This window comes from Nuphar pumila, chromosome 3, assembly GCF_984573655.1.
Source record: "Nuphar pumila chromosome 3, dmNupPumi1.hap1.1, whole genome shotgun sequence".
NCBI lineage: Eukaryota > Viridiplantae > Streptophyta > Magnoliopsida > Nymphaeales > Nymphaeaceae > Nuphar > Nuphar pumila.
In genome coordinates this window covers 47,231,388-47,255,273 of record NC_143251.1, presented here as the reverse complement: position 1 = coordinate 47,255,273, position 23,886 = coordinate 47,231,388, and the positions used below count along the sequence as shown (strand labels likewise).

The following is a 23,886-nucleotide window of genomic DNA, read 5'->3' as shown; positions in this document are numbered from 1 at the left end:
ATATTGCATAGCATAGCACAGCACTACCATTAATATCAAATATTTACCCATTCACACGCAATCCAATGTGCTAAAAAAGAATATAAAATTTTTATTGACTGATAATCACCAAATGGTAGCCGGATCAAATTTTTTACCGACAGTGGTATTACAAGAACATCTACACAGAATAAATTTTATGTAAAAAAGCAGCAGCAACAGCAATGAAGCTCGTGAAATTTATATTAAAAAAAAAGGCAGTCTAATTGGCTTCCAGAAAAGCAAGCCAAGAAAGAATTTCAGTATCTAATCTTTCCCCTTCAAGATTCCCCTTGTAATCCTCTGCACCACATCATCTAGGAATGCATTGAAGCATTTAGAACATCCACTTATCAAGTTCCCCAATTTAAAGCCATCTCCAGTGTGGCAACAACTTGGTCTTGGAACCAACATAGCATGACTGATTGAGCACTTAATCCCATAAGCCGCTAGAATTGTGTGCGTAGATCGTTTAGCGATATCCTTGAATTCAAAGCGGTCTGCATTGAGCCAGCAAAGCCAATAGTTAGTGTAAGTAGTCATGAACTTTTGGTAACTTTACAAAGTACAGACTTTTGGCAAGAATATAAACCAACTCTGCCAACCATTACTGATCATTTCACTTGTCAAGGTGTAAGACTAACCAAAGCCAAACCAGATGCTAAAAAGAGAGACGGAACCGGGAGGAAGAGACGAATCAAAAGCTCTATGACACCTCCTACCAAATTCTGTAGTCATGAAAATTCTTTCATGGAAAAGGAGGTAATGCCCTACAGACGGTGGTGGTTCAATCTTTTGAAATAAATGCTTAATAGAATGGAACGAAAATCTGGCAACGTGAGAATTGTTCCACACTGATGTCTGGCATACCACAACAATCATGCAATCCCATTTCTAGTAGTAACGTCCAAACTAGACGGAAGAAGATGGACATCCTATAGCATTCATAAAACCAAGATCAATACGCCTAACCACACGGATTTTGCAACTCAACTCTGCATTACATACAGGGTAACATTATTGTTTTTCACAGCGTAATCAATGAAAATTACAGGGAAAAGAAACACATTGACTGAAGTCAACCCTGCCAACAAGCGAATACATAAAAAAGAACAAAATAAACTAAACTGAGAAAAAGGAAAACATATTGCTAGTTAATGATCATCAATCATCAATGCTTTCTAAGAAGAACAACAGAAATATGGAAGGTCCTAAACATTTTTAGAGATTTAGCGATGACCCATGCACACTTCCTTCTCCTGAGTTTGAACCACATTCATTCCAAAATTTATGCTCTTAATTCTTGGAAGTGATGCTTCTGAAATGAAATGGGGATCTTCGAAACACGAGCATAGATTCACAAGGGCAAGTGTCAAAAATGACACTAAAGCATAACCCTTAAAAAGGGTATAACTGGAAACAAAATAAAAATAAAAATGTATTCTTTATTGATATGAAAAACCAATTGCTTAAGAAGCATTGGAATGAAATACAAGAGAGACTGCACCCCTTTATATACACAGCTGAAAGAGGACTCAATAGAGCTGTTGGACTGTGTCAGTCCAACAACTCTATTGCTAGTCAAGTCTGGACAGGACTTGACTAGCAACTGTCATTCTAGTTCAAACTGAACTAGATAACATAAAGACAAAAAATAAAAATAAAGGAAAAAAATTACAAAAAAGAAAGAAAAGAAAGAAATGAAATATATATATATATATATATATATATATATATATATATATATATATATATACGTACAATTTTACATTTTAACACTCCCCCTCAAACTTACGGTACAATGAGCGAAAGTTTGTCTAAGAGAAAGTGAAATCGGGGAGCAGCGAGAGGCTTTGTAAAGAAGTCTGCTAAGTGATATTCTGAAGTGACATATGGCAGATCAATTATCCCGTGTAGATATTCCTCTATAACGTAGTGACAATCCATTTCGATGTGTTTGGTGCATTCGTGAAATGTTCTGTTACTGGCGATGTAGATCGCACTTTTGTTGTCACAACACATTTGTGAATTGTTGCTTCAGCTCCCATGCCAGCAAGCAGTCGTCGGAGCCAAACTACTTCCATGGTCGTGGTTGTCATGGCTCTGTATTCAGCTTCGGTGGATGAGAGAGATACCTTGTGTTGCTTTTTACACCTCCACGAGATCAATGATTTCCCTAAAAAGACACAAAAGCCAATGGTTGAGTGTCTGTTATTGGGATCACCTCCCCAATCAGCATCAGTATATGCAATTAAATCAAGAGAAGAGGAGGAAGATAAAAAAAGTCCTCGTGAAATAGATGACTTGATGTATCTGATAATACGCATGACTGCTCCTATATGAACAGAAGTAGGAGCATGTTGAAATTGACTTGCTGTGTGAACAACATGTGCTATATCTGGTCTGGTAATAGATAAATAGGAAAGTGCCCCGACAAGCTGTCTGTAAGGAGTAGGATCTGCAAGAAGTTCTACATCATCAATCTTCATATCATCAGTAATACCAGACCTGAAAACAATATCAAAAGCAAATTTAGTCTGAGATAATAAATATCCTCTAGGAGAAAAAACAACTTCAATGCCTAAAAAATATCTCAACAAGCCCAAATCAGTCATTTCAAAATGAGATTTAAGAAGTGTTTTGATTGTTTCAACTCCCTATTTATCGCTTCCGGTGATAATCATATCATCCACATAGAGAAGAAGCACAATGATCCCTGCATCAGAATTCTTAATAAACAAAGCAGTGTCAGTTAAACAGAATTGAAAACCAATATCAATCATAACACGACTAAACCTATCATACCAAGCTTTTGGTGCTTGTTTAAGTCCATAAAGAGCTTTTTCTAAGCGAAGGACTTTACCCTTAGGAATACTTAGACCAGGAGGGAGTTCCATGTATACTTCTTCAACTAGCTTTCCATTTAAAAAAGCATTTTTGACATCCATTTGAAAAATAGACCATTTTTTGATAGAAGCTAAGGTAATTAAGGTTCGGACAGTAGTCATACGAGCCACCGGAGCAAAGGTTTCTTCATAATCAATCCCATATTCTTGGGCATAACCTTTGGCTACTAAACGGGCTTTATATCTTTCAAGAGTACCATCACTCTTGGTTTTAATTTTATAAAGCCATCGACATCCTATAGTTTTCTTCCCTGGAGAAAGATCTTGAATATTCCATGTAGAAGCCTTTTCAAGTGCATCTAATTCAGTTTTCATGGCTTCTATCCATTTGATATCATTTTTTGCTTGAAAATATGTGGATGGTTCTTCATATGAGTGAATTAATGCAATAATTGCCCTATATGTGGGTGAAAAAGACTCGTATGATACAAACTTTAATGGAGGCCTCGAGACTCGGGATGATTGTCTAGTTGGAATGTTAGAATATTTTTCAAGTGCACATGGAAGATTAGACTCTTGTCGCCTGGAATATTGAATGCTAGTATCTCTATGAACTTCTTCATTTTCAACATTAAGATCAATAATTCTTTGATCATCATCAAAGTTACAGTCAAGGTCATATTCATCAGATGTTGATGTTAGATCTAGCAAAAAGGAGTACTCAGTGACGTCTTTTAATTTTCTAAAATCAAAGAAGCTCTCCTTTTCAAGAAAGGAAACATTTCTAGACACATATAGTCTATTATTTTTAAGTCAAAACATCTATAACCTTTCTGTTTTTCAGCATATCCTAAAAAGGCACAGGGAATTGCACGAGGGAAAAGTATATCATTTTTGTCAGTAAATATGAAACATTTGCACCCAAATATTCTTAGTCTAGAGTAGTCTGGAGAAATGTTCATAAGTTTTTCAATGGGAGTGATATTTTGTAACGAAGAAGATGGCATCCTATTAATGAGATAGGTGGCAGTTAAGGCAGCTTGTGCCCAAAAGTCTTTCGGGACTTGATTTGCTATTAATAAACTCCTAGTGGTTTCTATAATATGGTGATGTTTTCGTTCTGCCAGTCCATTTTATTGAGGTGTATAAGGACAAGATCTTTAATGTGTAATACCATGCAATTTAAGATAATTTTGAAAATCTGTGGATAAAAACTCTCCCCCTGAATCTGTGCGAAAAATAGTAATATCATTTTGAAACTTGTTTTTAACCATATTATGAAAAGTTTGAAAGTATGAAAATACTTCAGACTTATGTTTAAGAAAGTACATCCATGTATGTCAAGAGAAATCATCGACAAAAATAACATAGTAAACAAATTCTCCTTTAGAAATTACTGGTGCAGGACCCTAAACATCCAAGTGTATTAATTCAAGTGGTCCTGAAGAGAAAAAGGTTCTGTTCTGAAATGGTAATCTTTTCATTTTGTCGAGAATACAATCTTTACAATCAAATGATTCAGAGTTACAAATTTTCTCTAGATTTGAAAAATGTTGGATTTTGGCTATATGTGGGTGACAAGTCTCTTATGCCACAGTTCTAACTCTATTTTTTGAATATTATAACAAAAAGCTTTCTTCGGCATTTAAAAAAAATCCATGTAATAGAGTCCTCCTTCTCTATGGCCTTCCCCAATCAGCTTGTCTGACTGGCGATCATGTACCCAACAACCATGAGAAGAAAAGGAAATATTACACCCATAATCAGAAATTTGAGATACAGATAAAAGATTTAAATTTAATTTGAGAACATGTCTAATTTCTGAAATAAAAAATTTCTTTGTTTTATAAATTTTTTAAAATTTTCCTATTTCTTCTATTTCAAGAGAAGTCCCATCAACAGTAAAGACCTTTGACACACTTGTTTTATTTTTAACACATTTGGATAGACTTTGATTATTTGGGGTCATATGAAAAGATGCACCAGAGTCGAGGAGCCAAGAAATTTTACCTGGATCAGAAAAAGATGAGGCTGCTGTGCCGGTTGAAGCTTCAGATGAGGAAGAGGCACCTTTGATGAGAGGCTGAAGAATCTTCATTAGTTGGGCTAGGGAAACTGGTGCATCCTGATCTTTAGGTTCCGATCCAGCAATTGCAGCTCTTTTTTCTCTCAGCTCCTTAAGTTTGGGACATTGTGGCCTGTAGTGTCCCGGTTCATGACAGTGATGACAAATAACTTTCTTTTTATCATAGTCACCATTTTGTCGGTTAAAGTGAGGAGGCCTATATAATCGAACATGATTCCCTGGTCTAGACACGACTAAAACAGAATCATCTTTAATTTTTAAAGAACCTTTCGGAAGACGATTTTGTTCTATTGTTAACTCTTCAATAGTTTCAACAATAGAATAAATTTTTCCCCTGTGAAGTAGGGCCGATTTAGTGGTTTCAAATTCCGGCCTAATCCAGTGATAAACTGGTAAAAATGTTCAGCATCGGGTTGTTTTTTACGAAGCTCGATGTCTTCGGCACAATGCCACTTTGGTTCTAAAAGGGAAAGTTCTTCCCAAAGTTCGGACAACCCATTGTAATATTCACGAATAGTTTTGTCGCCTTGTGTCATCATTCGAACTTTTTCTTGGAGGTTGCACACGTGTGCAATATCTTTAAGGGAATACATATTCTTAAGCTATTCCCATGCCTTATCGGCATGATCAAATTTGGCAAGACTTGAGCATTTTTTAATGTCAACGCTATTGATAAGCCATGACATTATCTTCGCATGAGATATTCTCCATTCTTTCCATTTTTTCTCGTATGAGGCAATAGCCTTGATTTTCTCTTCTTTCGATAGAGAGACCTCTTTATCTCCCTCATTTTTAGTAAGAGATAGCTTAGGTTCTGAATCAGAACCATCCACAATCCCCCATAGGCCTTTTCCCTATATATGGTGCTTCATGATTGAAGCCCATGTTACATAGTTCGTATTGCTTAGTTTCATAGGCATGATGGTGACTTTATCATTGTCATCCATCGATTACAAGGAGAGAAAGAATAGGGATAAAAGAGAAACAAGAAGGAAAATGAAAAAGAAAGAAGAAAAAACAATACAACAAGATGTGAAATCTTCTCCAATGAAGTGATAAAACACTTCTCTTCAAGTGGCGAACACTTTTGCAAACGGGCACGGAAACCGAGGCAGCTTTTCCTCAAGATTTAGTACTTCCGCGGCTTTGATACCATGAAATGAAATGGGGATCTTCGAAACACGAGCTTAGATTAACAAGGGCAAGTGTCAAGAATGACACTAAAGCATAACCCTTAAAAAGGGTATAACTGGAAACAAAATAAAAATAAAAATGTATTCTTTATTGATATGAAAAACCAATTGCTTAAGAAGCATTGGAATGAAATACAAGAGGGGCTGCACCCCTTTATATACACAGCTGAAAGAAGACTCAATAGAGCTGTTGGACTGTGACAGTCCAACAACTCTATTGCTAGTCAAGTCTGGACAGGACTTGACTAGCAACTGTCATTCTAGTTCAAACTGAACTAGATGACATAAAGACCAAAAATAAAAATAAAAGAAAAAAATTACAGAAAAGAAAGAAATGAAAAATATATTTATATATATAATAATATAATATTATATATATATGTACAGTTTTACATTTTAACAACTTCCTCCTTTCATGTTTGAGGATGTGCATAAGCAAACATTTTGCGAGCTCCCCACCAATCTCTTGTATTTTACATAAATATGTTTCAGGATAACATATGAAATAATAACAATCAGTCATGAGGGCAAATGGAGTCCCACTTGCCACAGACCAATGCAAATCTTACCATTTCCTGGTCGTTGAGTATAGGGGTGAATGGTGGAGAAATGTCTTGTTTTTCCTTCAAAGATTTGGTGGTTTCTCTTCCCAAATCTCCCTACCAACCATGTGGTCAATAAGCCAATTACTCAAGAAATCAACTTGTTTGTGTGTGTGTGTGTGTGGGGGGGGGGGGGGGGGGGGGCACATTAATTGAAATAGGATGTACACAAGGAAAAGCACTTGTGGTTCGTTGGTTATTAGTGGCATCTTGAAAACGTCCAGGTCAAAATATGGCTTTCAAATTAAATTCCAAATTAATCGATGCTGCCAAGGGCAGTGATTATATATATATATATATATATATATATATATATATATATATATATATATATATATATATATATATATATATATATACACACACACACACACGAAACAGAGTAATGGATGCCCAAAACGTCGGATGCACGGTCGAACGCAAATCCAAGGAAAAACCCCTCCATCACTGACAGCACATTGGCTGGCCTCCAGTTGGTAAAACCCTCAATAGTTCTCTTTGTTTATAACTATACCAGTTTTCAAGACTGGAGCGGAGCTGTCAACCACTCAGCCATCTCCCCCAGAGTCTTAAGACAGCACCCATTTTATTCCCCTTGGTCACCGAAGACAAGGATAAAATGGAGAGCATCATGCTTATGGATAGCCTCAAGGGATGTGCAAGGGAGGAGGGTGGGCACAACTGCTTAGAGAATCATATCTGACACATGGGACATCATCAAGAAAGCACATTAACTCCTAATAAAGAACACAAAGCGCATCACCAATTGACTTTGGGTTGTTCAACTGTAAGCTATGTCACATGGGTGCGGGTGCGGCGCAATTTCAAAAATTTTGGACACGGGGACTCGGCTATATATATATATATAAGACTCAGTCAAAGTTGATGAGTTGTGAAGCCTGATTCAGGGTTTTTTTCCTTACAGAAGGGGGGGGGGGGGGTTCCCCCCGGCGCGGGCGGGGGTCAGGGGGTTATAGGGGAGCAGCGCACCCCCCCCCCCCCCCCCAAGATTTTTTTTTTAAATTCTGTAGCCCAGAAACTTTTTTTTAAAAAAAAAATCCAAAAAATGGACCAAAATGACCCTGGGTGCGTTGACTGCACCCAGGGTCGGGTTGACTGAGTCCGAGCCACACCCGTGTCGGTGCGTGTCGACGCGGGTGCGTCGACCTTGGAGCCGAGTCCGTGTGACATAGACTGTAAGGAGATTGGAAGGTTGACATGGGGAATGCAGGAAGGTTCCATAGCAGGAACGATAAATGTGGCCTACCAACATGAAATTCAAGAAAAAAAGAAAATGTCACGCCATCACATTCACCAGGAACCTGATGAAAGTGAAATGATTCCACAAGAATAACTAATGACACTATAATATTATCTGCATGTACGTGTATGCATGTGTACATGTATATATCACGATCATTATAAGAAAGTTCAGGATTCCAGAACTCATGTCATGTTAAGTGTCCAATCACCTGACCAACCTCACATTACCGCTCTAAAAATTAATTAGACAAATTTCAAAGTACGTGTGATACTAGATATATCCCCACAGAAAATATAACTTTTTTGAGTTTTTGTTTAACGATTAGACTTGCATACTTTACTCTTAGAGATAAATCCATCAAGAATTCACAGAAGCAATCAAACTCAAAATGTGTTAATTCCAAATCACACAACACCATGGTTACTTGGTCCTCTTCATCGCATCTCAGATAAGCTGGGAAGAACCTAGCTGCAAGTTCGATTTCTTCTTTTTTTTGGTTCTAGTTTTTGAAGCAATGCAAGAGAAAGCTTTATTAAGAATACAGAAGAGAGACAAGAAAAAACCAATATGCCACAGTTTGTAATAATATTAACTGCTCAGGCAAGTAAATAAGTCTTTACATAACTTATCAGTAATAGACATGTAAAGCTAAGAAATACATTAAACAATAAACATGTTCTTAAACTTCTTCTTTCACTAAAAAAAGGTGACGATTTACCAATATAATCTCGCCATTTGAAATACCACTTCACACTATAAGAAGCAAAAGCATGGAAACATGACAATATGCTTGCATCTAAGTATAAAGAAACATATTGCACATTGACTGTCACAATAACATCAAAACGCTTGCAAAAAAAGATGCACAAAGTTGATCATAGTAAAATCAATACCTATAGTCTGGTCCCTGACCAAAGATCTCAAATAACGTTTAACCAAAGAACAAACTCGTTCTTTTGCATCATGTATTTGTGAACTGTTTAGCTCATTGTTTGACCTAATGCTGCGCCGTCCTTCCAGATCTTGTATTTCCTCAGCACATGCTGCTTGTGAAGGAACTGTTTCTTTAAGCTGATCACTGGGCCTACTTTCGCCATCAGGATTGTTGGTAGTGGAATTAATTTGGCATTGAGTGACATGCCTTCTCAAACAGCTCAAACCTGCACTAGAAGAGCAATCTATATGCTGTTGCTGGGAGGAATTTTGTCCATAGCTATCTGCCAAACTGTAACTGCCACACCGGCCCCTCTCATTATCAAGGAGATCATGAGATCTGTCATGTTTCAATCTCCCAACGCATTCCTTTTCTTCACCATCTTGCTCAACTTCAGACTTGATCACATCACTTTCAAAGTTAGCATTTACCAACCTATCACTTACACCAACCAAATCAGGAGCGGGACTCATCCTATTACTAGTAAGCATAGTGTGTATCTGGCGTCTTAACCTGCGCCTACCCATGACAGTCGAAGCACCTGCTCCCAATACCTGTGATGTAATTCCAGAATCTCCACACAAAGAAAATCTAGGAGATACATCACTTCTTTGACAGGAAGGTTGGCTTGGTGAAGTTCTTAAACATTCAAAACTAGGGTTGAAAGGTGTTTGAATGTATGAATTATCACCACCAGTAGGACCTTCAGAACATAAACCACTATGAGCAAACTGATCTGGTACAGAATTTTGTATTTCCTGTAACTTAGATGATCGAGGATCAGAAGCTTTACAACCTTCACAGTACCAATTGCCTTCAGGAACTTCCATCCCAAGACCAACACAATAAGTGTGGGCAGAGGAATCACAGATATCACAAAGCAGCATGAGGCTATCATCACCACCTTGGTGGCATTCCATGCAAACTATGTTGGCATAGGGATCAAGGTAACTCCTCAACTCTTCTTCAGAAGGCTGGTAAACCTATAAAAAAAACAAGGAACTTATAAAGAGAAGTAAAGTTCTACCTTCCTGCTTCTTGCCACTTTAAGAATTGTGACAAAGAAAAATACAGAAATAGTCATATGCAAACTTGAATAAATATCCAGATAAATTGCAAATAACTTAATATATCATGATAATAGCATGATAAAATCATTTTTGCAACAAAATGATAATGATATATCACAATACTATAGTGTCATATTCACCCTTCATAATAAAATGACAACAAGATCTTAGAAATCACGACAAAATTCAATTTAGCAAAATGATTTTTGGAACTCTTATCCTTCTCAAAGTATCACAATATGACATGCATCATACTAGTAGTAAGTTTGTCGATTACTGAGAATCATTTTTCACTCTGCTATTCGAGTTTGATGAAGCTATGCGTCGGAAATAGGAAGAAATGGTTGAAACAGAGTTTGTTGCATCCAGTTAAACCTACCCTCTTCTTTATATGATGAAAAGTATCCACACATCAAAAAGGTGCAAGAGTTCCTCATCAGACATCTTCAGATAAAAAACATATAAAATGTAGGACTTGGAAACCAAATGTCTTCATCACTCTTTCCTGCCTGCTCCTAGTTCATTCAAAACAGCGAGTGGGCATTGTTAAATAAATACATAAATAAATATATATATATATATATAATTCATTTGTAATACCCGATAGGGGTATTTTTGTCTTTTTACATAGTTGTTTTATAGAAACAACTATTTATTTTTTAGGTTATTTTATCTTTTTCTTTTTTTGTATTTTTCTTTTTTTTCTCCCTTTTTTTGGAACACGCATTGGGGGTCCCACATAGAGTCGTTGGGACCCCCAACATCTCTATGGGGAGCCCCCAATGGCTCTCCCTTTGCTCATTTTTGTTGTATAAATAGGGTTCATTCCCCCTTGTATTGGTAATGCCTTTCAAGGCTTCATTTAATAAATATTTCATTATTTTTATGTTTGTATAGCCTTTTTAGGCTTTCTTATTGTCCCTTTGTGGACTTCTTGTTTGAATGTCACAATGCTTGTCCATTATTGGACTTAGTGAATGCTTGTGCATTCTTGGGTTACACTTCCGCCTATTTCATTACATGGTATCAGAGCTTGGTCTCTAAAAGAAAATCCCGTGTGTTGCTTCATCACGATGGTCGCCTCGAAAAGCGTGCCACTCAAAGTTTGGATTCAAAGAAAGAAATTTACCCGGTATGTATCACATACTTTTTAAAAGGTGCCGCTTGTATTATTTATCTCATGCATTGTGCATGAGAAAACACTTATTTTCTTGATTATATATATATATATATGGATACTTTTGCTATTGTCTTTGGATCCTCTACTTTAAATATTTATGGTATGCATTTGAAAATGTATTTTAAAATATAGTAGCCACTTGCTAAATATGTTAAAAATGAATAGTTCTTTAAAGAAATTATTAAATCTTGTGCATAAGCATATCTCCATAAAATATTTGTTTTAATTATGCATATTATCATAAAAATTATATTTTACAAGAATATATGGTTTTGCTTTAAATCTTAAAGATTATGCGTTTCATATTGCTAATTCCCTTGTTATATGCATTTGGTTTTATCATAATAATTGGTAATCATTAAGAATTTTATGATTTCCTTAAAATTTTAGAAATTTGTATGAAGTACAGCATGTGTCATCATGTTTTCTTTAATATCGTAGATATATTTGCATACTCATATGATTTCAACGATTCTCTCATTTTCTTTCAATAATATTCTTCTTTTGCTTTTTAGCATTTAACCCTTAGTGGGTTTTTGTGTATTTTGCACTTTATGTGCTTGTGATATTTGGTTCTTTATGAAATCCTCTTGTGTTATCTCTTGTAATTTGTATTTTCGCATATCTCATTACAATGGTTAACTTTAAGATGTTTTTCTCATTATGCAAAACTAATTCTTTGAAAAACATTCTCGATTGATTATGCTTGAGAATGATCTTCGATATTTGTGATTTGACTTTTATATAGAAAGTAAATCTTGTATTAGATGCTTTGAATGCATTTTTGTTAACTCGTTTTTCTCTAAAAAATTGTGTCATAGTCACACAAAATTAGATTGCATTATGAATTATGTTTGGTATAATTTCATAGCTTCTATATAACCTATGTGGCTATGAGTTATTAGATCATCTTATTGCCTCAAGTATTCATGATTGATAGTAATTATGTCTACTTTTGAGATTGTAAAAGGTTCTTCTAAAAACTTTATATGTATTATTTCCTTAATATATTACATGTTTCATTTGTCTTATAGTAGACCTTTGATTTAAAAGAATCCCTTTTAAAATAATATGTTTTTATCTTCTCTTTAAAATTATTAGATCTTTTGTATATAACATGCTCTAGTGCATCTATTCCTTGATCGGAATTGATTATGTTAAGCATGATTCATGTTTATTCAAAAGGTTGTCATGAGACATTGTTATACATATGATTGCACTTTTTCTAAGATTGATCTTCTACCATTATTGGTTTTTTTATTTGAGATTGTCTTTTCATATCGGTTCATTTATGAACTCACCTATTTGGAAAATGATTTTCGTGAGTATTTATTGCCTTCTTATGACATTTGTGTTATCCATCACAGACTTTTATATGATGCATCAATCTTCTTGACCTTATTATTGTTGAATTAGAGAGATTGTTGGGGTGAGTTGTGTGCACCTCATTTTATATCATTTTAGATTGTCAACTTGTAGTTTGACTCTAACTGACAGTTATGGGATCTCTGATTGTGAGTGTGTTGTATCACTCATTTGTTCTTTGGCCATTGACTTTATTATGGATGTTTTTAATTATGTGTATATGTGATGGCAACCTATTTTTTGAAACCATGGTGTTTCAAAATGTGGTCTAAATTGATATTTTTTAAATTGCATTAGTGGTTCCATTACAAGCCTTCTTACCTCGAGTGTCTTCTCCTTTTTATGCCTCTTATCTAAATGTCATTATATGTACACAAAAGATGTTTATTCACACATTCGTGTATAGTTTTTAGCTCATTGTTGGCTTTGTACTCTTGATCTAGTAGCTGATACACTTGTTTTAAGTGTTATTATATGTAGACAAGAGATGTTGATTCATACGGGGAGATGACCAAAAGTTTGCTAAGAAGAAACATAAATCGTGGAGTTGGGAGCGCCTTGGTGAAGAAGTAAGCTAGTTGATACTCTGAAGTAACATATGGTAATGAGATAGTCCATCTAAGATATTCGTCTCGAACATAATGACAATCCATTTCGATATGCTTGGTTCGCTCATGAAAGGTGTGATTGCTGGCAATGTATATCGCACTTTTGTTATCACAGCAGAGCTTGGTGGGAGTGAAAATGTGGACGCCCATGTCACCAAGGAGACTCTTGAGCCATACGATCTTCATAGTTGTCATTGCCATGGCCCGATATTCAGCTTCAGTGGATGACAGTGAAACCTTCTGCTACTTCTTGCATCTCCACGAAATGAGGGATTCACCTAAAAAAATACAAAGACCCGTTATTGAGATACGATCATTGAGATTTCCTCCCCAGTCAGCATCAGTAAAAGCAGTTAAGTCAAGGGATGAGGAAGAGGATAAGAAGAGTCCCTTGGATATAGTATTTTTGATATATCGCACAATTCTCATTACGACCGCCATATGAACCGAAGTAGGTGCATGCTGAAACTGGCTTGCTGCATGAACCGCATGAGCTATATCTGGACGTGTGATGGATAGATAGGTGAGAGATCCGATTAATTGACGGTAGGGGGTTGGATCCTCAAGAAGAACACCATCTCCAAGTCTTAGTTTCACATTAATAACTTCGGGAGTCTCAACTTTCTTTTCATCAGATATTCCTGATTTGGTACAAATTTCTGCAGCTAATTTCATTTGAGATAGGATGTATCCTCGCGGGGAATAAGACACTTCAATCCCTAAAAAATATCTCAAATATCCAAGATCAGACATATCAAAAGTCTCTTTTAGCATAGACTTTACATCATTTACTCCCTTTTTGTCATTCCCAGTGATGATCATATCATCAACATACAGTAGAAGCATAATAATGGAGTCATCTGTCCTTTTAACAAAAAGTGCAGTGTCAGTATAGCAGGAGAAAATCCTAAATTGATTAATACATTAGTAAACCTATCATACCAAGCTTTAGGAGCTTGCTTAAGTCCATATAAAGCTTTTTTTAATTTCAAAATTTTTTCATTTAAATTCATACCTAGAGGAGGTTCCATATAAACTTCTTCATTTAAATTACCATTCAAAAAGGCATTTTTGACATCAAGTTGAAAGATTGACCATTTTTTAACAGAGGCTATAGCAATAAGAGCTCGAACACTAGTCATTCGAGCAATTGGGGCAAAAGTTTCATCATAATCTACCCCATACTCTTGGGCATATCCTTTGGCTACCAACCTAGCCTTATATCTTTCCAATTAACCATCACTCTTAGTTTTAACTTTAAAAATCCATCTACATCCAATGGGTTTCTTGCCATTGGGAGGATCAACGATTTCCCAAGTTTGCGCCCTTTTAAGAGCATTAAGTTTTAGGTCCATAGCTTCATTCCAATGAGCATATTGTTTAGCATCATTGCAATGAGATGGTTCATGAAAGGAGTGAAGAGCAAGTAGGCATGCTCTAAAGTTAGGAGAAAAAGAATCATAAGAAACAAATCTATTGGGTATTTTGGAAATCCGATTTGATTTTCTTTGAGAGGTCTCTTCGATTGACTCACTTTGAGAAATTTTTTCAAGGGCAAAAGGAAGATTTCTTTCATTCCTTCTAGAGTAGACTTGTATTTGTCTTGAAACATTTTCTTCTAAGTTTTGATCATCATTTGGATGTTCAAAATGATTTTCACCAAGGGGTTCACTAGGATCAATATGATCATCTATGATGTTTTCTTGAAGCAATAAGTCAAATAAAAAGGAATAATCAATATTTTCATTTGGTTGGTGCGAAAAACCATTTTCTTCTTCTAGGAATGTGACATCTTTTGAGATATAAAGTTTGTTTTTGAGTATGTCAAAACATCTATAACCTTTTTGTTTTTCGCCATATCCCAAGAAAACACATTCAATAGCCCTAGGAAAAAGTTTATCATTTTTGTGAGTTAGAACAAAGCATTTACATCAAAAAATCCTTAGTCTTTTATAATCGAGAGACATATTGTAAAGTTTTTCAAATGGAAAAAGATTTTTCAAAGAGGATGAAGGGGTTCTATTGATAAGATACGTTGAGGTTAGAACCGCTTCGGCCCAAAAGGATTTTGGGATATTTTTTGAAATTAATAACGTTTTTGTCATTTCTATTATGTGTCTATGCTTTCTTTCCGCAAGACCATTTTGTTGCGGAGTGTTGGGACAAGAACGTTGATGACAAATTCCATTTTTTTGAAATAACTTTGAAAATCATTGGACATATATTCGCCTCCCGAATCAGACCTAAGAATAGATAGATTTCCCAAAAAATGATTTTTAACCATTGCATGGAATTCTTTAAAGAAGGAGAAAACTTTGGATTTGCGACTTAGGAAGTAAATCCACGTGAACCGAGTGAAGTCATCAATAAAGACCACATAATACGAAAATCCTCCTTTAGACAAAATAGGGGAGGGTCCCCACACATCGGAATGAACAAGTTCAAATGGCCGAGTGGTAAAGTAACTTCTTTGAGGAAATGGAGTAGCTTTAGATTTCCCAAAAATGCAATCTTTACAAGTCATGTGATTGTCTTTACAAGTATTGTTCAAAAACGGAAAAAGAGACATTTTTACAAAATTTGGATGACCAAGTCTCTCATGCCAAATTCCAATACTTTTGTCTTTTACAAGATTGCAAGATGATTTAGATGGAAGAGTCAAAAAGTCCATAAAATAGAGATCACCCCTTCTATGGCCTTGCCCAATCAGCTTCCCTGACTGGAGATCCTGCACGGTGCAATCTTTAGGTGGGAAAGAGACTTGACATCCATGATCGGTGATTTGAGAAACGGAAAAAAGATTTAAATTAATTTTTGGAACGATTCTTACTTTAGGAACGATTTTTTTTTTAGAATTTTTAAACTCAAGCGTTCCAATACTTTCAATTTTCAATGATGTTCCATCGACCGTTGAAACATAAGAGGATATGGGTTCGAAAAAAACATTTGAAAGAGAGTTTTTATGAGATGTCATATGAAAAGAAGCACTGGAGTCTAGTATCCACATACCTGGAGGTGATGAAGAATAGGCGATGGCGGCTCCAGATGTTGAGGAAGAAGTCTTGAGAAGATGTTGGAGAACTTCAGAGATATGATTAAGAGTCTCTTTGATATCTCCCTCTTTGGCATTTTCTTCTTCCTTCTTTGGAGAATTTTCTCCAACCGCGGCTACTTTTCCTTTAAGTTTGGGACAAACCGGTCTAATGTGTCCCGGTTCATTACAATAATAGCATATTATTCCCTTTCTAGGCCCATTACTATTTTTGTTAAAGTGAGGAGGTCTATAGACTTTAACATTTGATCCAGGCCTAGTAACGGCCAAAACTTCATCATTCTTAATGCTTAAGCCAAGTCGAGTTTCCTCTTGGCATATTTCGGCGAGGGCATCTTCAATAAGTAGGGCTTTGCTTCTATGGAGAAGAGATGCCCTAACTTGTTCAAATTCCGGGCGAAGACCCTGAAAAAATTGAAAGAAGTGTTCCTTTTCAATTTGTAACCTTCTTAATTCAATATCTTCCGGAGCCACCCATTTAGGCTCAAGAAGAGCAAGTTCATCCCAAAGAGGGGTTAGAGAGCTAAAATAGTCCCGAACACTCATATCCATTTGTTTGGTGGAACGGATTTTTTCTTGACAAAAAAATTGTCGAGCAAGATCCTTTTGGGTATACATACCCTTAAAGAAAAACCATGCCTCATTGGCCCTTCTAAATTTGGCAATATTAGCACAATTTTTAAGGTCAACATTGTTCATAAACCATGCCAAAATTTTGGCATGGTTACTTTCCCAATCCTCAATTTTGGATTGATGGTCATTGATAGCTTTGATGCGCTCATCGCCATCTAAAGCTTTTTCAATCTCATTTTCGATTTTAGTGAGAACAAGAGAGGGTTCGGGAGTAGTTCCCATAACAAAACCCCAAAGTTTCTTACCTCTTAGATGATTTTCCATCGCGGAGGCCCACATGAGATAGTTGGACCCATTTAGCTTAAAAGAAAGCTTCACTTTAGAATCACGTTCCATCGGCACCAAATCCTTCCTTTCTTCTTAAAATTTGAGAGGCACACGTTCCAAGATAATAAAGAGAAGCCCAATCACCAACCGAGCTCTGATACCATGTAATGAAAAGAGGCGGAAGCTCCAATGGAGTAAAAAGCACTCTTTAAGAGTGACCTCAAGAGCCAAGAACACAAACACTAAAAGTGCACACACAAAACTCTCAAAAGTAGAAAATGACTTAAAGTCATAAGTTGGATTGATTGAAGAAAGGAAGAGAAGGGTGAAAACCCAATGCTTACAAGAGGAGAATACCTCCTCTATTTATAGAGGAGGGAGACTCAAAGAAGGGACCACAAGGGGCTCCCTTGTAGTCGTTGGGAGCCCCAACGACTACAAGTGTGAGGCCCTTGTGGTCTTACAAAAAGGGGAAAAAAGAAAAAGAAAAAAGTAAAAAGAAAAAGAGAAAAAGTAAAAAAGTAAAAAAGAAAAAATACATTGTGGTTTTACAAGAATACCCCTATCGGGTATTTCACTAAAAAGGAAACTATATATATACATATATGTATATATATACTTATATATATACGAATGTATATATATATATATATATAAGTATATGTGTATATATATACATATTTTAACAATTATATGTAGACAAGAGATGTTGATTCACACATTTGTGTGTGATTTTTAGCCCATTGTTGGCTTTGTACTCTTGCTCTAGTAGCTGATACACTTGTTTTAAGTGTTATTATATATAGACAAGAGATGTTGATTCACACCTTGGTGTGTGGTTTTTAGCCCATTGTTGGCTTTGTAATCTTGCTGTAGTAGCTGATACACTTATTTTTGAGTGTCACTATATGTAAACAAAAGACATTTGTTCACACTTTCGTGTGTGATTTTTAACTCATTGTTGGCTTTGTGCTCCAGTTCTAGTCGCTCATACACTTGTTTTTACACACATTCGTGTGTGTTTTTTGGCTCTTTAGTGGCATGTTGTTTATGCTCTTGGTCTAGTCGCTGATACACTTGATATTTAAGGTTTGGAGGACTAGAAGGTGATTGCTTGTGATGGTTAAACCGATGCTCTAATTTACTCATTCAAATGTTTGAGAATTTTTTCAAAATTGTCAAACTCATCTTCTCTTTTATGAGAAATGATTGATTGAAATAATTTCATGCATCTTGCATTGCATTATTAAAGTTTGCAAAATACTATTTCATGATATTATGGGATTTTTTAAATTTGCAAATTGGTTTTGACTTACTTATATAATTCCCTTTGTCATGTAGGATCTTTTAAATTCTTTAATGAATCTTTTAAAATTCTTTACTACTTGTTCCTTCCTTGTATAGAAAAATATTTATCAATAAAATTCATGCATTTTATTGATAATTATATATATATATATATATTTGGTCCTCTATACTTAAATTCACTCTAGGATGGGTGAGTGAATTATGTTTTTAATTGATTATTGTGACCACATTGTGGTATGCATAAATTTAATTAACTCACCTTTAATAAAAGTTGTTATCTTTTCATTTGTTGTTTCATGTGCATGATTCACATAATTGCATAAAGTTCATTAGTTCTTTCTAAAGATTTTAAGTTCTCTAAATAAAGATTCTATATTATTTTTATGCCTTTGTGCATTTGTGAGTATTTCATTGTGCCTTTGTGCACTTAGCCGCTTTATGATTCTTGTGGGTTAACCAAGTCATCTTTGGACTTGATTTTATTGAAGATATTTTCACATTAAAGTCATTTTTCGAACTTGATGTTCTTTTAGTCTTGAAGACACTTTCACATGGTGCATATTCAATGCTTCTTAAGCATTTTTGTCATAAATAAAGTTTACTTATGTTTATTGTACTCTTCCACTTATACCTTTTTTTATGGGTTTTGTTTGAAGTGTCTTTAATAGACATTCTTTTGAGAGATTCATATGCTTTTTGGAAGACCACCATTTCATTTAAGATAATTTTTATGCATAATTGTTTATCTCTTCTTAATGAATCATATGTCCTTTAAAAAATCAAATCTTCGTATGATCAATGTTATGGTTTCTTGAAAAATAAGTTGATCATGATCTTTGAGGGATGATCCTCTTGTCTTTCTTAATATTTAATGATTCAAAAAGTTGTTACAATTTTGTTCAAACCATTTTATTTTTGCTTTACAATATATTGTTTTTGCAACTCTTGTGCTAGAATATTGTTCTTTGTGTTCTTGGAGTTTTCTTTTGGTTTGTTCTTTCTTTTCAAGATCTTTAAGAAGTGACTCCGTCGATACATCATGGAGATAACCAATGAAGGTGCCTGGGGATGATTACCAATAAAGGTGCTTTAAAGACTTATATTTGCAAGAATTTTCTAAGATGTCATAAAGATGGAGATTTCTCTTGAAGACTCATGAAGACTTTGACTTCTTCCCAAGATTTGTTTTGTTTTTCCGAACTTTCGGGATAACTTTCCCTGTCAAGTTTGAGAGGGAGTGTTTATATATATATATATATATATATATATATATATATATATATATATATATATATATATATATATATATATATATTCATTTGTAATACCCAATAGGGGTATTTTTGTCTTTTTACATAGTTGTTTATAGAAACAACTATTTATTTTTTAGGTTATTTTATATTTTTCTTTTTTCTCCCTTTTTTTGGAACACACATTGCGAGTCCCACATAGAGTCGGTGGGACCCCCAACGTCTCTATGGGAGCCCCCAATGACTCTCCCTTTGCTCATTTTTGTTGTATAAATAGGGGTCATTCCTCCTTGTATTGGTAATGCCTTTCAAAGCTTCATTCAATAAATATTTCATTATTTTTATTTTTGTATAGCCTTTTTAGGCTTTCATATTGACCCTTTGTGGACTTCTTGTTTGAATGCCATAGTGCTTGTCCATTATTGGACTTAGCGAATGCTCGTGCATTCTTGGGTTACACTTCTGCCTATTTCATTACAGGCATATGATGCATAACAGGAAGAAAATATTTGCTGTATATAACTTGCCAAGTACCTGCTTCCTGACAAAATATTCTCTTTGGCCTGCATGTTTCTAGTCCACAAGGTTGCCAATGAAATTTCAACCTGTTGGACGTTCATCATGGAATGCAATTTCAAAATATCATCTCCCCAATATACAGAGCATTGCCTTCTTTTTTTTAACTGAGATACAATCATAACTTTGCTTATTGTTGTTGATCCATGTGCTTAGCCTGAAAGTAGAACAAGGTCGACAGCTAACTCAACCATGGTCTTAGCCTGAAAGTAGAGGTTAACAACTAACTTCCTGACTATAGAAAAGAATAGAATATGTGGTATATGTTGTACTGCACGCTCTCATGACTATAGGATTTCCAAGTTTCCACACATTTTCCCACATGCAGTCTAGAGTAAAAAGCATGTTGCTGCCTTGTGGACAATTCCAGTGGACAGTACATTTCATGCATAATAGGACAAGTTAAAGCCCTTAGGCTGCGTTTGACTCACTGGACAAATGCCACCTGGACACACAAGGTGGCGTTTGTCCAGGACCTGTGAGTCACGCCCCAGGGGGTGCGACTCACAGGTTTCGTTCCCTCCTCTTTTTATAACGCAACGGGGAAGCAATGGGTCCAGCAGGGATCCGTTGGTTCCCACGTATCAAATGCGGGACTGCACCCGGGCGGTTCCAGGTCAAGCTGCACACCATAATATAACTTCAGGCTTCAGTATCCAAAAGGAAGATATTTTTATCCAGCTTTGCACTTCTAAACAAACATGGGGTTACCTCGAGTCCTTGCTAGCAGCTAGAAATAGGAGTTTGTGACTTAGTGAACTCTATCTAGGTTGAGCCTGATAACCAATCAAGATGTTACAGTCAGGTCCTAATATTAGAACCATACGCAGATTGATCTAATCCGGATCAAGATACTTTACATATAAAATACCACACTCACATTTTATAAACGATTTAGTGGCTGGGTGGTAATCAGTCTTTTGGCCCCTGACCCAAATTCCAGTACATATCCGTTAACGTTTGTGTATGTACATATGGAAAGAATTCTTACCCAAATACTGATAGGTCGTGTGTTAGTGAACGATGCGTATAGGACAGGGTTGGACAGCAAAACTTATGGATGGCATCATGAAATAGATTATCATATCCGGTCTCCATTATACCGTAAGACTGTGAGCTTGAGCAATGAGTTCCTAAAATTGTCACTTCTATGTTGATAATCAATAACAAGCTGAAAATCTTGCATCTATCAAACCCAATGATTTCTACAAGACTTACCACCACCTAGAAACCAGTATGATCAGCCTGCAGGGAGACAAGTGGTGAGAGTGTGTATGGTTCAAACGTGCATGTTAAGGCAAATGTCTACTGCAAACCAACGATGTCGATCAAGTTTAAGATACTAGGAGAAAGGGAGGACAAATTGGATGGGCACAAAGGTATGCCACCAAAAGAAAACGTGAAAGCACAATGATGAAAAGCTACTGAACAGGTTCAAGGAAAAAGCAGGTACCTGATTCCTGCAGGGAACCCTCACTGTTACATTCCTTAGGCAAATCCCCGAGTTGGATAATTTATCAATCGACTCAAACCTCTGTTTGCACATGGGACACCTCGATTCCACCTTCGACCACTCCATTATGCAAATGAAGCAGAAAAAATGATCACAACAATTTAGCTTACCACGAATCATACCCTTCCGCTCCTCTGATAGACAAATCCCACACACTAGCTTACCCAAATTCGCAACCTTCTCCTTACCTTTGCTCTCAATTCCGTCAGCTTTCTCAGCCAGCCTCAAGATCCCTCCATTCTGTATTTGGTGATCCAAATCACCCGCAACTTGACACCTTTTCAATCCAGGCGAGTTCCTCGAGCGAGTTGCCGAAGTCCTACCACCCGGTACCCCTTTCAGCATATCAATTTCTTCATCAGACACTATGAAATCCGAATCCGACAACGAATCCAAATCTGATAGAGCTTTTATCGTCCTAATCTGTCTTGATCTTTTCTTAACGGCCTTGGGCTTCAATCTCACCATCTTCCTACTCGCCTCCTCTTCATCAACCACAAAATCATCATCATCCGACATAGTATCTCTCCTAACAAGCCTCTTCCTCTTCTCGGCAACCATAGACATCCGAGCCTTTCTCCGACGCTTGGAACCGGTCTTTCTTCTGGTTTTCTTCCACCTGAGTCCTGTTACCTTCTTCTTGACCAAAGCCTTCTTAACAACCGCCGATTCCTCCTCGTTCCCAGTGCTATACTCGGATCCAGGATCGAAATCCTCGTCCTCCTCCTCCTCGTCCGAAACCCTATCTCTTCTTCGCGTCTTCTTGATTGACAATCTTCTGCTAGGCTTTTTCCGTCTGGTTTTCACATCCGAATCGTCAGAACCGCTGAATTCATAATCGTCCTCCACCTCCTCATCGTCGTCATCCGCGTCGCCGCCTTCACAATCGTCATCTTCGCAATCATCATCGTCGTAATCATCATCGTCATCCTCCTCTTCTTCGTCATCCACGACGAAATCCTCATCAGAATCGTCCGAGCTCCCGCTTCTCCTCCTCTTCTTCCTCCCTTCTTTCACCGAACTTTTGCCCCGACTCATTCCCAACGCAGAGATCGCCCTCTCTGAATTCCAAGACTTGCAGAAGGAGGAAAGCCAACCCTAATCGAACAATTCCATAGAGAGCGAGCGAGCGAGGGAGGGAGCGATCGACCAATCGAACCGAGAGAGCGAGAGCGAGAGAGAGAGAGAGACGAGGGCGGGTGGGCGATTAATGCCAAAACGAATAGCGCCTACAATAACGAAATAGAATTTGCAAGACAGCGTTTTCACAATTACTATAATGCCCTTCACTTCGTCAATACATTAAGGGACGAGGTAATTGGGGTACCCGTTCACGGGTCCCGAACCTTGGATCAAGGACTAGCGATTCACAATCCAGTAACTGGTCAGGTACCCGATCTGAATGATTTGACCTATGCCATTCCCCGTACACGGGTCCCGAACATTGGATCAAGGACTCGATTCACAATCCAGTAACGGGTCAGGTACCCGATCTGAATGATTTGACCTATGCCATTCCTTGAGAAATTATTATCCTAAACTCTATTTTTTTTTTAAAGGCAAGCTGGGGTTAGGCAGACCCCTACAGATATCTCTTAAGCCTCATGTGGCAGAGGGATTCGAACCTCGGCCTTCAGCTTGGCACAGGACCCCCTTACCACATGGGGATAAGCCAAATGGATATGGGAAGTGATGTTTGAAGCTAGAGTGGAGAAGCCAAGTGTTAAAAGTAGTATAAAGCATGATTTATTTTAGATTTGCAGATCTTAATGGAAATTTGGGTTGGACTCGGGTTTGGTATGAAATTTTATAACTCATACGCGACTTTGTATGGTAGTCAAGCCCCACAGGTCCCGCTCAGATAAATACTCGGACCCCAGTTCTTTGTTACCAAAGCCTGACCCTACTGGATCCGGTACAAGTCAAGATTGGATCACATGACCCATTGGTACCCCCAACTTGAACGTAACCTGCGGATCTGGGTACGTAGCGCTCCGTGGATCCTATGCAAGGGCGTGGGGCCTTTTTGGTCATTCGGGAGCCGCTGAGTGCATCATTGTAATAGTTTGGAAAATCGGGTGGCATTTACGAAGAAGGCGAAACGAGGCGTACTGACGCAGA

The 23,886-nt window shown here is 36.8% G+C and overlaps 1 protein-coding gene across 1 annotated transcript; it reads right to left on the bottom strand.

The window, feature by feature from the left end:
• Positions 1 to 68: 68 nt before the first annotated feature.
• LOC149842814 (uncharacterized) lies at positions 69 to 22,989 on the bottom strand. The gene is made up of 3 exons (XM_089999453.1): positions 21,706 to 22,989; positions 8,903 to 9,926; positions 69 to 518 (listed from the first exon to the last, which is right to left on the bottom strand). The coding sequence occupies exons 1-3, from the start codon at positions 22,801 to 22,803 to the stop codon at positions 286 to 288; spliced, it is 2,355 nt and encodes a 784-aa protein (XP_089855579.1). The 5' UTR covers positions 22,804 to 22,989; the 3' UTR covers positions 69 to 285.
• Positions 22,990 to 23,886: the final 897 nt, after the last annotated feature.